This window comes from Balaenoptera physalus (genome assembly GCF_965194825.1).
Source record: "Balaenoptera physalus genome assembly, chromosome: 13".
Taxonomy (NCBI): Eukaryota; Metazoa; Chordata; class Mammalia; order Artiodactyla; family Balaenopteridae; genus Balaenoptera; species Balaenoptera physalus.
In genome coordinates, this window is record NC_138892.1 from 21,851,613 (window position 1) to 21,869,833 (window position 18,221).

At 34.2% G+C, this 18,221-nt stretch overlaps 1 protein-coding gene across 7 annotated transcripts in view; it reads left to right on the forward strand.

Annotated features, from left to right (window-relative positions):
* The window catches only part of BLTP3B (bridge-like lipid transfer protein family member 3B), a 103,998-nt gene that overhangs the window by 73,442 nt on the left and 12,335 nt on the right, over positions 1 to 18,221 (forward strand). For 5 of the 7 annotated variants that reach the window (XM_082419284.1, XM_082419282.1, XM_082419283.1 and 2 more), the window contains 5 exons: positions 2,569 to 2,711; positions 3,395 to 3,545; positions 7,597 to 7,850; positions 8,168 to 8,276; positions 16,326 to 16,519. In XM_082419284.1, the coding sequence (XP_082275410.1) occupies positions 2,569 to 2,711; positions 3,395 to 3,545; positions 7,597 to 7,850; positions 8,168 to 8,276; positions 16,326 to 16,519 (851 nt within the window). The remainder of the gene's footprint in view (positions 1 to 2,568; positions 2,712 to 3,394; positions 3,546 to 7,596; positions 7,851 to 8,167; positions 8,277 to 16,325; positions 16,520 to 18,221) is intronic. The other 2 variants (XM_082419285.1, XM_082419288.1) reach the window with 2 other exon arrangements.

An 18,221-nucleotide genomic window follows, 5' to 3' on the forward strand; every position in this document is an offset into this window, starting at 1 on the left:
TCAATTATAATTTATCTTATAAATGTATATATATATATTCACATATATGTATATTTGGTATTACATCACATATATGGTTTTTCAACCTGCTTTTTATCACTTGTCTATATTAAATTGTCATAAGAATGTACCCTGACCTTTTAATTGTTTCCCTGATACTGGATGTTTAGATTGTTTATAGTTTTTTCACAGCTATAAAATGCTATAATTATATCACTGTTCATAAATTTTTGTCTTCGTTTCTAATAACTGTCTTAGAATAGATTCCAGCAGTAGGCTGTTTTTAGGGTCTTGAAAAATACAAGGGCATTAATTTTATGTGTAACACTTGGACGATATGTGACTGTACATTCGTTATTCTCCTGAACTGTAATAATTTTCTGTCAAAGGAATTGATTTTCATTGGGAAAAGACTTGTTTTTTCTGAGTTCTCTTTTGTTTTGTTTTAATTTTACAAGAAATATATGAATACTTTCTCTTTAAAAAAAAATCAGATGTCATGGGAATATCTAGAATATCACTTTAATACCACCCTTACTCTGCCCTGATACCATTCCCCATTCCGGAAGTAATTACCACTGACTTTTGGTATATATTGACATAATTCCAGACCTTTTTCTATGTGTTTTTATATACATGTATGTTTATACATATGCACACTAATGCACACATATATATACACATACACATATACATACATAGGTATATTGTGAGTACATATTTTTGAATATACATACATATTTATAAACGAACAGATGTGTAGCTGGAGTACCACTCCACCACAGGCTTCTAACTAGTCTCCCCAATTCTCTTCTTGTCAATTTCTTGTTCATACTTCATTCCACAGGCAGAATATTCTTTTAAAAATGTATATACTATGATGTCAATTTCCATTTTAGTCCTGATAACTTCTAACAACTATAAGACTATTAAGTTTAAAAAACTTAACATTACTGATAGTTGCTGCATGTGATATGGCCCCAGCTTACCTTTTCTGCTGTTTTCCCACGTGCTTACTACACTTTAATTATACAATAGTATATTTCAGTCTTTCTGTCAATCTCTTCACTATGACAAACTTCTTTAGCCTTTGTACCTGTGCCTAGAGTGCTCTTTTTTCTTTCTGTTTACTTTAGCTTAAATATTATTTTATCTGTGAAATCTTAACCTCTGGCAATGTTAGGAACTCCCTGTGAAATGGGAGTTTATTATCTCCTCATACCACAGTTGTATTTATGCATTTTCCCTGGCCCTAAAAATCATTTTATTCATCCATTCAATAAATAATTTATTGAGCACCTACTGTTTTGTCAGGCACTGGGTTAGAACCTAATTATATAGCAGTAAATATAATAAGAAATTATTACAAAGAAAGACAAATACTATATGATATCACTCATATGTGAGATATATTTTTTAAAAAACCCAAATGAAAACAGAACAAAAACAAGCTTATAGATACAGAAAACAGATTGGTGGTTACCAGAGGGTAAGGGGGTAGGGGAATGGTCAGAATGGATGAAGGGGATCAATTGTATGGTTATGGATGGTAAACTAGACTTTTGGTGATGATCAGTTTGTAGTGTATACAGATATCAAATTATAATGTACATCTAAAAAAAAAGAAATTTTTAACCAGCTACTTGCAGGCTGCATTCAGCAGAGTGTTGTTTCAGTGAATGGAAGTGATACTCATTCTATAATGCATGCACTGAAGTGTTATGAAGACTTATAATAAAGATGTTTCTAACAACAACAACAACAACAAAGTAAAGCTTTGTAAAATACTATCGCTTAAGCAAAAGGATTTAGTGAAAGAGTAACTTGATTGCTTGTATCATTCAGTGAATTAATCCTTGAAAGCATATTCAGAATTATTAGCTTTTTTTTAAAAATAAGGTCAGAATCCATGCAAGATTGACGTGAAAAAAAATTGAGGCTTTGTTTTGTGTCTTTGGTTCTTCTGATTTCTCTCGATTCATTTTCAATAATTATTTTTATGGTATTTTTAAAAAGTATTGATGTGTTATGGACACAAAAAATTTTTTTAATTGCCTTTTACCACAGACAGTTTGAGAAATATTGAAATATAGCATGTTGAGAAATTAAGGCAGGTTGATAAGGATGGAGAACAATCACATTGACAGTAGTAGCGTTAACTTCATGTAGATGAAGAACCGTAGGATACTGAAAAGGGAAATGAAGTGGTCAGACTGGGACCACTGAATGTCGGGTAGAATAGAGGAGGCAAAACTGGCTGACCAGGAACCTGCTAGTAACACCAGCACCACACCTGCAATGGGAAGAACACAGATTGTGGTCGGCTGTGGTAGATTTCATACCGTCTAAGTTTAGGGTTTAGTATCGCTAACATTTTATTGTGGGAAGTTATTTCTTATTATTTGCTAACTAACCACAGTTTAATTTTTCTTTGCTTATTGTCTTTTAAACATGGCTGTGCTTGACAAAGTGTTGAAGAAATAGTCTGTTTTGGTTAGATAAATGTAACATTGTTGGACCATGTGTAAACTGATTTTAATTTAGTAGTTTATTTCTGTATTATTTCAGGTATTAAAAAGAACTCAACTACAAATTACCAGAGCCCAGCAGATCGGGCAAATGCCAGTGCAAACCTACAGAATTATGGTGAAACCTCTCCAGATGCCATCAGTACAAATTCAGAGGGTGCTCAAGAAAATCATGATGACCTGGTAATCTTTTGAGACATTCTATGAAGAGAAATGCCACCAACTTTATCTCATATTCAATATGTACACATTTAAAGACATTAATATGTAAAATGAATTGACTTAGATTGTGGGTGATTTACTTTGCTCTTTCTACTCTTGAAATTTTTCCTTTGCTCTTACTGAATTGTTTTTCTCTGAATTTCACTCTTCTAAATTTTTTTTTTATTGTATTGAGGAGGGAAGGTTCTATGTTTCTTTTTTCAATTCTTTATATTTTGATCTTTATTTTAGTTCAATTTAAATACACTTTGAAAAAGTTTGACAGTAAAGATGGTGATCAGTCCTTATGAAGGGCTGTCTACAAAAGAAATGTTACTGGTTTATTTTAAGCCATCTTCACCCAGCGAAATATTCTTATGGATGACTTAGAAAATAAGTTAAGCTTTTAGTGAAAATAATTTCACACAGAAATGTCATATAATTAATCTTTGTGACCAAAAAATATTCTCTTGACTAAGTAGGAAGAAAGGAAGTAGAAGTTTATCACTGTAGTTCAATAACTGCTTTCTGTTGATCACAAATATATTTTTGGTTTATTAAGTCACAGTTGTATTTTTAGAGGTTATAGTAGTGTCCTGTGTTATTTCCTAAATTTTGTTTTGAATTATTTGGTATTCTAATATTATTTATGCAATCCTTATTAGATGTCAGTTGTGGTGTTTAAAATTATTGGTGTTAATGGAGAAATTGACATCCGAGGGGAAGATATGGAAATCTGTCTTCAAGTGGACCAAGTGACACCAGATCAGTTAGGCAATATCAGTCTACGGCATTACCTTTGTAATCGTCCAGTAGGTAAGACTTTAATGTGATTTAAACTTTTTTTTTTAATTTAGTTTTTAAAAATTAATTAATTAATTAATTTTTGGCTGAGTTGAGTCTTTGTTGCTGCGCGGGGGCTTTCTCTAGTTGTGGCGAGCAGGGGCTACTCTTCGTTGTGGTGCGCGGGCTTCTCATTGCGGTGGCTTCTCGTTGTGGAGCATGGGCTCTAGGCATGCGGGCTTCAGTAGTTGTGGCTCACAGGCTCAGTAGTGGAGCATGGTCTTAGTTGCTCCGTGGCATGTGGGATCTTCCTGGACCAGGGCTTGAACCCGTGTCCCCTGCATTAGCAGGCGGATTCCTAACCACTGCGCCACCAAGGAAGCCTAAACTTGTTTTGTTTTTTATCCATATGACTCATCAGCAATTCTGTCTTTGATATAAATGAATTCAAGGAAAATGACATTTATTTATAATAATGCAAGAGATTTGTTCTTTCAGATTACCATATTTCACTAAAGTACTTTAAGTTATTAGAAACATAACCTGTTGAAGAGGTACTCCCTCATTTCTTTCTGTTTCTGCTGTTAAGTTCATCTTTTACTTTTTCAGTCTTCCCATTCTTTGAGATGATAGGTCTGAGAAAACTAAAATCTTTTCTGTATTAAAAGAGTGATAAAGTAATCCTAAAAGGTCAAAGTTAGTTCCACACTAGAATAAGTGTCAGTTTTTGTATTCCATTATCTTGCTTATAAGCAAACATTTCCTGAGTCTGGCATGTTACTTGATATTTGGTAAAATCACGTATCCTGTTCTTATGGTTTTTCATTCTAAGATCAACACATTCACTTAGACATAGAGGGATATAAGCGACAAAATACACAGTGTATGACGAGGAATACCACATTAAACCGTCCCTTTCTCAAACTTTATATGGAATTATCACTCACGATTTTCAGTTATTTAAAGAAATGAATTTATTAAAATAGTTATACTAAGAAATTTAAATGACAGTGTTCTTTTGAAAAGTCACTGAGCTGGAATATTTTTCTTTGCTATATACACAGAATGCTATATCTGATATATAACATGTTGAAATACATATAGTCCTGCATGATATTAAATAAGTATGCTATCACCTCACATCCTTGGAGTTGCAAGTAAATGTGCCATTTGTCTATAAACCAGCATCATAGAAAAAAATTGGCTCCTGGCTTTTTTCTATGTGTAGGCCTTGCAGTTTACAATGTATCTCCTAAAAAAAAATTCAAGAATTTCATATTAGCAAGTGTAAATCCCAATAGCATACAAAATGGAGGAAGATAAGTATATAGTTGGAAAGGTTTTGTAGTCAATGAAAGATCAACAAAAAAAGATTGAACGTAAAATTTCAAAAGCTAGACCCTATTCTATACCCAACACAAACACTTTTTTGCACAGTTTTTTACTTCTCGTTATAGCCCACTTATTACCATGTCCCACTTATTACTTTGTTTCATATTGTTCCTAACGGAAGAAATCATTTTGAAATGCCTTATATGTATGGGTTATACAGTCAGTGCTGTCTAATACCTTGTTTTTTCACAGCTGTCTTGGTTGTTTAAAAATAAACAAAATAACAAGAAAGAAAGGAAAGGGAAAGAGAATAAAGGGAAAAGGAGAGAAAAATAGTTTAGCTTGAACATTTAAAACATTAATAAGCCATATGAACAAAGATTGTATTTGATCTACAGTTTATATACACTGTCACTCTGACATGAACAGTTAAAACTGCAAAGTTGTTTTTGCTTTTGTTTGTTTTTGTTTTTCTATAATGGGTGGACTTTGGATTGCTTTAATAGGAAGACCTTAATATAAGTTTCATGGCATAAAAGGTAATAAGCAGGAGTGATTTTTGACTAATGAGAATTTTGTTTTGTTTTATCTCTGTTCTAAATACTCTTTTTTGTTTGAAATTATTTATGGCTCTCAGCTCCCTGGAGTGAGTAGTGTGTGTGTGTGTGTGTGTGTGTGTGTGTGTGTGTGTGTAGATAGACATATGTAGATATATAGATAGATAAAAGGCAAAATAAAATCACATTTACCAAATTGTTTGTTTTCAATTGCTCTTACTGTTAAATAGACAAGTTAGTTAACTCTTGTTTTTCTTGGTACAGGAAAGAACACTAACCATGATCAGTTTGTGACCATTTCTTTTACCTTCTATTTTAAAAAATTAAAATATCGAGTTCTTAATTGTTTAAAGAATTCTTTGGGAGTCTTTTTTTTTTTTTTTTTTTTGGCAGCTAAGTCCCACGCAGCTTGTGGGATCTTAGTTCCCCGACCAGGGATTGAACCCAGGCCCCAGAAGTGAGAGCACTGAGTCCTAACCACTGGACCACCAGGGGATTCCCTAGGAGTATTTTTGATCTTTTCTAGTATCTATACTATTTATTTATTTTGAATTGTTAATAAATAGTGCTAACATTAATTAAATATCATTTTTTACCTGAAATAAAAGTTTTAAAAACAACTCTTCACTTTATGTTGCATGTGGAGATGTATCCCTGGTGCATAAATATACGTATCTTTAATTTCTTGCACCTTTCTCCCCTTCATAAATATATATACATTTGACTTCTGTAAGACTAGATTATTCACACGCATACTGAGGAAGATTAAACATCTTTCCATCATGAATTTGATAAATGGGGTCTTCTTATGAGGGCCCATGGGACAGATAACTTTGACCCTCAATAACTGAAACAGCTTCACCTTTCCAGAACAGTTTGTTTTTAACTCACGGGTTCTATGAATTGTGAAATGGATCGTATTTTTCTTTTTGCTGCTAGGAAGTTATTTTTGGTCTACCTTTGGCACAGAAATTTAAATAATGTATTTTGAGTTAATAATCTTACCACCTATCTTTACTTTTCCATTCCCTACTTATTTTTTTAATCTGATTATACCATGTGCATGTTTTCTCCTATTCTTTTTGGAGCTAGGTAATGTAAAATAAACAAAATAGTTACCATGAGGGCCAATTCACTTTAGTAGTTCCACTAGGAACTTTTATTTTTAAAGATATTCTATGGGTGTTTATTGAAATTAAAGAAATTTGTTTTGAACTCAAGTATTTATAGCTCTGTAAGCCACCTCAAATTCTTTTTTGGAACAAGGCCAAGGCATAAATAAATGTAAATATAAATATAAACATAAACATATATATATTTCCTTTGCTATAATTTTAGTTTCAAGATTGTCTTCAAGTAGTAACATTTTAATAGGGTCTTCTCTATTTGCTTTTCCAGTTATTTAAGGGCCCAATTTTAGTGAAGAATGTACAAAACTTTAGGCTTTTGTCACTACTTGAGAAATGGCTTGAGTCACTTTAAATGCCATGACTGTTTCTTCATGACAGTTGTCCGTTATAAATGTATAGATATGTACACACTCAGACACACTCAAAATATCTGAGTTATGCATCATCAGATTTATATCATGGCTTGTTTTTCCATGTTACCAAAAAATAAAAATATATATAAAAGTATAGACAAGACAGGGCTTTCCTGGTGGCACAGTGGTTAAGAATCTGCCTGCCAATGCAGGGGACACGGGTTCGAGCCCTGCTCCAGGAAGATCCCACATGCCGTGGAGCAACTAAGCCTGTGTGCCACAGCTACTGAAGCCTGCACGCCTAGAGCCCGTGCTCCGCAACAAGAGAAGCCACTGCAGTGAGAAGCCCGCGCAGCACAACGAAGAGTAGCCCCTGCTCCCCGCTCGCCGCAGCTAGAGAAAGCTCATGCACACCAGCAAAGACCCAACGCAGACATAAATAAATAAATAAATAAATAAATATTTTAGAAAAGTATAGACAAGGCAGCATCATTGCAGTAGAAAGATTGTCTATAAAAATGGAAATTGGGAAAATTAGGGTTGGGTACATGTGGTATATGTACTGTAAATATAAATTAAGTGTAAATATTAAAAGTTTATTATTGCTTTAACATTGTACAAAGTGACAGTACCTCTTAATGACAAATAATTGAGAGTGACATTTTTGAGTAGTGCTACAAAGTTATAATTTTTATTTGTTCTTTTTTCACAGTTTCAGATCATAAAGCTGTAATTCATTCTAAATCCTCTCCTGAGATTACTCTGAGATTTGAAAGTGGGCCTGGTGCTGTAATACACTCTTTGCTTGCAGAAAAGAATGGCTTTCTGCAGTGCCATATAGAAAACTTTAGCACTGAGTTTCTTATATCTTCTCTTATGAATATTCAACATTTTTTGGAAGATGAAACTGTTGCAACAGTGATGCCAATGAAGATACAAGTTTCTAACACAAAAATAAATTTAAAAGTATGTTAACAAATATTTTTATATTTTCATGTTATAAATGTTCACTTTGCCTACCTGGACTTTGATTCATGTCTAGAAATATGAACTTGTTGGTCTTTGTGGTGATGATGTAGAGATTTTTCATAGAAATTAGAAAATATCAAAATAAAATGAGCAGTTTTCTCACTGTATGAACTAAAGCATGTTAAAGATATATTTCGAGCTCATTAAGAATATTATTGGCTGAAGTAGTGTTTAAGAAAATGATTAATTGAAGATGATTAATTTTATCTTTTACTTTAATAACAACATGCCAATACTATTTCTCTTTCCCGTAGGATGACAGTCCTCGTAGTAGTACAGTATCCCTTGAACCAGCTCCTGTAACTGTTCATATTGATCATCTTGTGGTAGAGAGAAATGATGATGGCTCTTTTCATATCAGAGGTATATATGAAAACAGTTTAAGTGAACATTTAACTGAAATTTGACATTATTAGTATGCCGATTGTTTTTTTTTTTCACTCATACTTTTTATATACTATTTTATATGTGTGTGCATATGTAGTAGTAGATGATTTAGGGACACTTTGAGGACATTGTGTTAAAATATCCATGTATGAGCCTCTAGCTCAGGAATAACTCATCTACAATTGATTTAGTATCTATTCTACAAATGTGTTTTGAATGAAGTCCTTCCAGGTTTATCTCAAGCTTCTCCTTTTCAACGAACCCTTCTCTATAACTTGATGTGACTTCTTAAAATTCTTGAGTACTTATTCTCCATACATTAGTTACTTATAGTATATTGCTATGTATTTAGTTCTGTTTTAGTGCTTGTATCTCCATTCTAGCAAGATTTCTAAGGTTCCTCATGTAAGGACTGTGTCTTCTAAGGTAGTGTGGAGTAGTGGAAAGAGCTTGAGCTGGTAGACCTAGGTGTTCTAGTCCTCACTTTGTTAGTAGCTACTTGAGGGTGAAATGTGAGGGACTGATAAGAGGCGAACCAGAAAAATCTGTAGCCAGAAACCATGAAAGAGAAGACTATTGCTGAGGTAGAAGCAGTTTGTGGGGCACTCTTGACTGAAGAGTCCTTCCTCTCTGGAGCTGGGGAACAGCTACAGCAAACATAGAAGTCAGGCCAAGAAAGATCAAAATGTCAGCTTCATTAATGGTAAAAGCTCAGGTGAAGATAGCTCAGGTGTGAGAAGTTAGGTTTGCTGTATGGCTCTTGCTCCCAGATGCTTTAGATCCCAAAACTGCAGGTCTGTCTTACACAAAAAGCAGAGCAGAGTGCTCCAGTGCTCCAGAGTGCTGAAGAAAAGTTGAGACTTTTAAAGAAATATAATTAATATCCTCAGACAGATGATAGGATTTTGAACTCAAAACAAGAACAAGCTTTTATGGAAAATAACCAGTTAGAAATCCTTGAAAATTAAAAGCCTGATCTTTGAAGTAAAAAATAGTAGGTCACCTAAAATCTATCAGCTCTACCTTCAAGAGATATCCAGAGTCAGACCTGAATCATACAGTATGTAGCTGTCCCAGATTGGCTTCTTTCACTTAGTTATATGATTTAAGGTTTCTCCATATCTTTTCAAGGCTTAATAGCTCATTTCCTTTTAGAGCCAAATAATATTCCATTGTCTGAATATTCCACAGTTTATTTCACCTACTGAAGGACATCTTGGTTGCTTCCATATTTTGGCAGTTATGAATAAAACTGCTGTACACATTCACATGCAGGTGTTTGTGTGGACATAAGTTTTCAGCTCCTTTGGGTAAATACCAAGGAGTGTGATTGCTGGATCTTATGGTTAAGAGTACGTTTAGTTTTGTAAGAAAATGACTGTACTATTTTACATTCTTACCAGCTGTGGATGAGATTTCTTGTTGCTCTATGTTCTCACTAACATTTGGTGTTGTCAGTGTTCTGGATTTTGGCCATTCTACATAGGTGTGTAGTGGCATGCTATTGTTTTAATTTGCATTTCCCTGATGACATATGATGTATGCATCTTTTCATATGCTGATTTGCCATCTATATATCTTCTTTATTGAGGTGCTCTTAAAGTCATTGGCCTCAGAGAGAGATTTCATATTGATAAAAGATCCCCCAAAACATACCTCAGTCATAAACCTTTATCCATCTAACAACATAACTAAAAAATATAAAGCAAACCTATTTGAAGTAAAGAGAAATGGAATCATATCATATTGAGATGCTACAATCATAGAGAAACTTTTACATGCCTCTCAGAGTACAAATATAGATACATAAATATAAATATGTGTGTGTGTGTGTGTATATATAGAGATATATATATATATATATATATATATATATATATATATATATTTGAATTCAACAAACGGGTAATTTCAAATACCCATAAAACTTCTCTATTAATTCAGTCTCAAAGAAAATATCAACAGATTCCAAAACATAGAGTTCATGCAGGCCATTTCTCTGATATCAGTGCAATAAAGTTTGTCATTGACATAAAAATGTAGCAGAAAATAAAATATTTTTTAAATTAATTAATTTATTTTATTTTTGGCTGCGTTGGGTGTTTGTTGCGGTGTGGGGGCTACTCTTCGTTGCAGTGCGTGGGCTTCTCGTTGCAGAGCACGGGCTCTAAGCTCACGGGCTTCAGTAGTTGTGACACACAGGCTCAGTAGTTGTGGCGCACGGGCTTAGTTGCTCCACAGCATGTGAGATCTTCCCAGACCAGGGCTCTAATCTGTGTCCTCTGCATTGGCAGGTGGATTCTTAACCACTGCGCCACCAGGGAAGTCCCAAATAAAATATCTATACTTGACAAAATTTAAAACAATCCTTGCTCTAATTCTTGGGGATTTATTGGCAACTGAGTGAGATTGATTACTATTTGCTAAAGAAAACAAAAACAAATATTTGTTTTAAATGAGAGGTTTATAATATCTGAAGAAAAATATCCACTTGCATACACATAATGGAGAAATAAAGAATTACACAGACATCAATTTAATGAGTAAAAACTAATTTAAAATCAAGGTGCTTTGAAAAAATTTTCTCTGTATTTTCCCCTATATTTCTTATCTATATTTTATAATTAGTCAAATATCAATGCATATTTTACCAATTGTGAACTGTATTTTAATGTAGTAGCTAAGGCAAAAGTGAATCACTGGTCCAGCAAGGGCATATATTTGCATGAAGATCATTTCAATATGGAAACTCCATTTGGATTTGTCTTTAAAGTTGTATGGGTTAAAAAAAAGTCACATATGAGGGACTTCCCTGGCGGTCCATTGGTTAAGACTCTGCGCTTCCATTGCAGGGGGCACAGGTTCGATCCCTGGTCGGGGAACTAAGATCCCACATGTCCCGCAGTGTGGCCAAAAAAAAAAAAAAAAAAAATCACATATTTATCTTTTCAGAATATGTCACATTTTTATACACTTCATTTCTTACATTTTTGAAAACTCTTGCTCCTTATCAAATGTTTTACATTTTAGGAATATAATTTTTCTTATTTCATGTTTTTACAGTGACACTTGGATCTTTTCAGCAAAGCCATTTAGGTAGTGATGAAATGTTAGAGAAAAGCATATCCTAGATTTTCTTTAAGTGGGAATCAAAACTCAGGGTATTATTTAAATTTAGCAGCAGTACTCATGTATGTAAATTTTTCTTTTTAAGCATTACTTTAAAAAAAAAATTATTTATTTATTTTTGGCTGCGTTGGGTCTTCGTTGCTGTGCACAGGCTTTTTCTAGTTGTGGCCAGTGGGGGCTACTCTTCATTGCTGTGCACGGGCTTCTCATTGCAGTGGCTTCTCTTGTTGCAGACCACAGGCTCTAGGCGTGCAGCCTTCAGTAGCTGTGGCACGCAGGCTCAGTAGTTGTGGCTCGCAGGCTCTAGAGCACAGGCTCAGTAGTTGTGGTGCATGGGCCTCGTTGCTCTGTGGCATGTGGGATTTTCCCGGACCAGGGCTTGAACCTGTGTCCCCTGCATTGGCAGGTGGTTTCTTAACCACTGCACCACCACCAGGGAAGTCCTGTAAATTGTTGATGTACCTTTCAAAAGCTCATTGAGACGATGGAAAAGTTTGTTGTGTTATTCAGGATATTAGCATTGTACAAAATTTAAGACAATTTATTTTAAAGTAGTTTTCCATTGTCTCTGGAAAGAACAACATGTTTTAAGCATAAGCAAGTATGCTTTGTTTTATACAGAGTGTCTCATGTTTTATTTCAGTGTATTCCTAAGAGCAATATCATGAAGCAGATTACATTATGTTATTTTTCTTATCATGTGGAAATGAATTGTATGAGGGTCTTTAGTGTATGATGTACGTAATATAACACATAGTCTAATGTACCGCACATAAAGCTTGTATGATAATGTATCATAAATACGACTCAAATTAATATATTAGCCATGATAAACAAGTATTTAACAGTTTTATTTGCTTCTTAGAATTTTGAAGCACTTTGGGTAAATAATTTGAATGGCCCTACTTTCTCAAATAGCTCTTTAAGAAATTTTCAGGTATGGGAGTTCCCTGGTGGTCTAGTGATTAGGATTCGGTGCTTTCACTGCATGGCCCAGGTTCAAACCCTGGTCGGGGAACTGAGATCCTGCAAGCCACGTGGCACAGCCAAAAAAGAAAAATAAGGAAAGAAATTTTAAGGTATGCTGAGTTTTTCTCCCTTAAAACAAATTTATTTAGCAAACAGGAGCATTCAGAATAATCTGACTAGTAGGTGTTAGTTTTAGGTGTTTGTTGCTGTGATAATAGCAGCTTACCTAATATTTTTCTTTACTCCTTCCTGTTCTTTTAGTGTACTATGAGGTATACTTGCAGCTGCTCTGGATGTGATTAAATAAAGTTCAGCATGAAGGAATAGGTGTTTTTTTGTTATTTATTTATTTATTTATTGCCACTTATCATAGTACTCCTCACTTCTTGGGAAAGACTAGTTTTTCAGTAAAGAGAAAGTTAAAATAATTTTTCAGAAAATTACAAAGGTATACTACAGTTTCTTGTTGCTCCAGTGAAATATGACTAATTGAGTAACTTAATAACACTATTATAAGAGAAAAAGACGGAAAATGTTTGTTGTGTGTGTGTGTGTGTGTGTGTGTGTGTGTATATATATGGTATGTGTGTATATCCTATGCCATCTATTGTTAATTACTTTTAATAGTAGTGTCCTGTCTCTCAACATGTCTTGCACCCAACACACCTAGGACCTGGCATACTCCCATCTGAGACAGTGGCCATTGTGACATTGACTCCCAGCAAAAGTGTTGTGAGGGAGTACCTCCCAATAGATTATATTGGAATGTTGGGGGTAGGATGGGGCATTGTATATTTAAAGGTCTGTGATGAACAGCTCTTTGCTATATACAGCCTTAGAATCATTGCCATAATACTTCCTCACTGGGAATGAGGGAAGAATTTTTAAATTACTAAACCTAAAGAAAAGTGTAAAACCTAAACTCGGAAGAGTGCCTGTATGACACTCAGAGAAGACAAATGAATAGACATCTTCTGTCTGAATAAACAGAGAACTGTTAAAACCTAGATTTAAAGTCAGATATTTATTGAACACCTACTGTGGTACTAACAGCAATTAATATTTGAATAATGCTTTCCAGTTTGTGAAGTTTTTTACATTAAATATTAACACTTAATTCTTACCATAACCCTTTGAGATAATTAAGGCAAGTATTCTTATCATCTCCTTTTTGCAAATGAAGAAATTAAAGTTTAGGTAAGTTGAATGGCTTGTCCAAGGTACAAGATCTAGAAAATAACTAGCAGAGCCTATGCTAGGGGAAAAATGTACATTGTCGTAAGATGCACATTTCATCCATGAGGGGCATGGATTTGTTCATCAAAATTTGTCTTAAAAACTAGAAAGAAGTTCTTTTAAAGTAAATAAAAGGAAATATGTCTTTCTATAGTAATAGACTCCAATTACCCTTGTCAGTTACAGGTTCTCTCCTTTCCTATCCCTTTCCAGTCCCTCCCATCTTTACACTTGTTTCTTCCTGCCTCTTCCTCCCCCTTCCTCCCCTTCTTATCTCTTCCTTTTCCCTTCCTACCTGCTCCTCCCTACTTATCTCTCCGTCTTTTTGTTTCCTAATTGACGTATTGTTGATTCACAATATTATATTAGTTTCAGGTGTACAGTATAGTGATTCAGTATTTTTATAGATTATACTCCATTAAAAGTTATTACAAGATAATGCCTATACTTCTCTGTGCTATACAATATATCCTTGTTGTTTATCTATTTTAATCTATTTTATACCTAGTAGTTTGTATCTCTTAGTCTCATATTCCTCATTTGCCCCTGCCTGCTTTGTTCTCCCTTTTGGTAACCACTAGTTTGTTTTCTGTATCTGTGAGTCTGTTTCTGTTCAGAGCAGCACTGTTTACAGTAGCCAAGATATGGAAGCAACCCAAATGGATAAAGAAGATATGAGATATATACATATAAACACACACACACTGTGGAATATTACTCAACCATAAAAAAGAATGAATTCTGCCATTTACAGCAACATGAGTAGACCTAGAGAATATTAAGCTTAGCGAAATAAGTCAGAGAAAAAGAAATACTGATGATTTCACTTATATGTGGAATCTAAAAGGTACTACCAATGAGTGTATATGCAAAACAGACTCACAGCTAACTCTCCGTCTTTATCTCCAGTTACAGCTACATCCCTCTTCCTCTTTTCCCATCCTCACTCCTCTGTCTCCTCCACTCTCTAGCTCTCTCTCCTCCCTCCTCCTCTATTTCATTCCTTCTTTTTCTCTTCCCATATTTCTTCCTCTTCTCTTCTTTTCCTCTCCTTCCCTTTTCTCTCCTCATTCCACTTCCCAGTGATTGAAATAAAATGGGTTTCAGAATTGTTTGGTCAGTGTTTTTTTCATTATTCTTAGGATCCCATGAGTAGTGAGATATAGGCTAAATAGAATGGGCCTTGGGCCCTCTATTTTCGTCACTACAGCCTATATAACTCAGCTTTTTTTTTTTTAGTTCATATTAGCATTCTATGTCAGATTTCATTTAAAAGAAGAGTTTTGCTCCTCTAAAAGTTTGAAAACCAAAAGTATGTTATAAATTTGTAATCAAGTAGAATTTTAGGGGTGTTACTAATTTTTTGAGGTTGAAAGAGTGGAGAATTTGGCTTTTCCATGGCATAGTACTTTAGGATTTCTCTTATAGTCACTGCCAAGCTGAATCATATGCTAGTCTGAACCAATACAACAGTTTTTGTAGTTTTTTTCCTAGTTAATACTACTAAAAACATAATCAGTACAGGACAATATTGTAAAAAGTAGTTTCTGATTTGAGACCACTGTAATATAATGAACCCAAGAACAGACTAAAACTCAACTTGATGTCATTTATCCATGTTGATGGAACTACTCCATTTTTATATATACAGAATAGGGGTAAAATTGATAGAACCATTATGGAGGGTAATTTGGCAATATGAACAAAAGCTTTAAAAAATATTTTTGTTCTTTGACTTAGCTAACCCCTTCTGGAAATCTTTTTAAGGCGAAAAATTATTTTGAGCAGTATTACTCTTTTGTCTGCTCAATATAATTTGATATGGTGAACTGCCTTTCTATCATGACTGTTGCACATGATTTTGGTGGACTTAGCAATCATATGACCCTATCACAAAAATGGAGATGGGACCCAGCAGGGCCGATCAAAAGATTTCAGCCCTTGGGACACTGAGTGATACATGAATGGACTGTGACCCAAGCATTCTGAGTCTTTTTTTGTGAATTGAAAAGGACACTGAGAGAGAAGGGGTCACAGGCTGTAAAACTTAACTTGTTTGGGGTCACCAGAGGCTACCTTTGCCATCATATGACTGAACTAATCCAGAAGAGAAGAAAAGTGGACCTGAGAAGTAGAGAGAGTCAGGTTCCTAAATTGACACTCCTGAGGACATCATATGAATTCCAGTATCTGGCTATACCTGAAACACCATCACTTGTTTTTGATTACTGATTTAATCTCTTTACCTGTTGTATTTGCGTCTATTTCTTACTGAGTCTATTTTGGTAGCTTGTGTCTTTGTAGGAATTTTTCTATTTCATCTAAGTTATCTAACTTATTGGTATACAGTTCTTCACAGTATTCCTTTACAATTATTTTTATTTCTGTTAGGTTGATAGTAACGTCCCCTCTTCCATTTCTGATTCTAGTAATTTGTTTCCTTTTTTATTTTTTGGTCCGTCTAAGGTTTTATCAATTTTATTCATGTTTTCAACAGATGAGCTTTTGGTTTTGATTTTGTTCATCTTTTCAGTGAATGAGCTTTTTTCTTTTATTGACTTTATTGTTTTTCTGTTTCATAATGTCTTCCTACTAATAGAGATACTCATTTTTAAATTAGTTTTTCACAAGAGAACTTAAGATTTATCAAGTATTTAGAAATGTTATCTGAGTATTTATTTGTTGTATTAGATTCTCAGATGCTTAACTCTAGAAATGATTTGAAAGAAGATGTCAAAAGTGATTCAGTGCTGCTTACCAGTGGAAAGTGTGATCTGAAAAAACAACACAGTGTCACTCAAGCCACTCAGACGAGCCCAGAGGTTCCTTGGCCTTCTCGGTCAGTCAACTTTCCTGAGTGCTCCTTTGACTTTACTAGGGAACAGGTAATGGAAAAACTAGTTCATTCTCATTCCGTTTCAGCAATTAAAATAAATATTAAATAGTTCAGACATTATTTACTTATTTAACATTTGTTGAGTGCTTGTTATATGCCAGGCACTGTGTTAGATGCTGTTGATACAGTGTTGAGCAAGGTATGGACATTCCCAGCCTTCACAGAGGTTGTAGTCTGATGGAAGATAAAGGAGTAACTGTGGGACAGTGCCAGTTTCTGGAATCTATGAAGGCTTCTTGGAAGATATATTCATTTTGTTGTCTTATTTTTAAGTTGCAAAAGTATTGTTATATTTCAGAACTTTGAAAAAATATTTTAAAACAACTCTAACATATTGTAACCTCCTAACAGTGTTATCAGTATTTTTTAATTTTTCCTCCCACGCTCTTTCCATAATTTTTCTAAACAATTACTATTCTAGTGTATATAACTGTATTTTTTTTTTTACTTAACATTGTTTAACAGATATTTTCCATATTGCTACGTATGCTTCATATATGTATTTTATTTGTTTTTTTAATTCAAGTATAGTCGATGCTTCATATTTGTTGTTAGTGGCAGATTAATATGGGTGTGGATGTATTGTCATTTCTAAAGGTTCCTCTTAACATTTGTTAATATTTGAGTTGCTTCTTATTTTTTGCTGTTATAAAATTCTGTCCAGCAGAATTTTAATTCTCTATGATAGAACCACAGAATGAGTTCATTCATCTGTTTAACAGGATTTGTTGGATGTCAGCTCTAAGCTAAGGATATAGAATTGTAACAGTATACCACTCCCTATCTATTAAGAAACTCAAAGTTTAGTGGGAAAGACAGGAGCATGTAAATGGTAGTCAGAACATACTGTTTCATGTGTTATATGTACTAGAGTTTGGGAAGTATAGTGAAATACCCAACTTGGTCTGTAAGGAAGGCATTCTTAAGCTGGTACTAAAAGGTCTGAGAACTCTTTGAAATTGAACGAATTTATTTTAATATATCTGTGTAAATGTGTTTTCCTGTGGAGAAAGTTTTATCACATCTTCCTGGTTAGGGGTTAGGGAATGGTTCTAAGAGGATAAAATGCTTGAACCAAGTCTTAATGAGGGGAGACCTATTGATATCTAGATGAAAATGTCTAATGAGATATTCAGAATGTGGGTCTGGGGCTCAAGATAGAGGCTTGTGCTGGATCAGGCTATCTATAGTTATTGGAACCACAGGAGTAGATGAGAGCATCTAAGAGAGTGGCTCCAGTGGTAAGAGAAGGCGACCAATTATGGAATTTAATAGAATACGAAAAATTTAAGGGTTCTTAAACAGCTGAGGAAGAGATGAAAAGTCCATAGGTAGAGAGGGATAAACAAGAAGGAACTGTAGCATAAAAGGCAAAAGACGAGAGAGGCTTAACAAGGAGTGGTGAGGTCAGCAGCATCTTAAGAGAAATTGAAATTAAACAAAATCACTATTAGATTTGGAAATTAGAAGTTAATTAGTGTTTTGAATTGCTGGGTCAAAACTTACGGACATTTTTAAGTGCTTGGTATGTGTTTCCAAGTAACTTCTCAAAGCAGTTTTCAGCTTAAGTGCATCCCCACCAGCATTGGGTAATTTTACTGACTCATGTGTCATACCTTTGATACTATATAAAGAGTTTGTGTTTTCTGAAAATGGTTAAGTTTTCTTATTTTCCAAATTTATCATTTCAG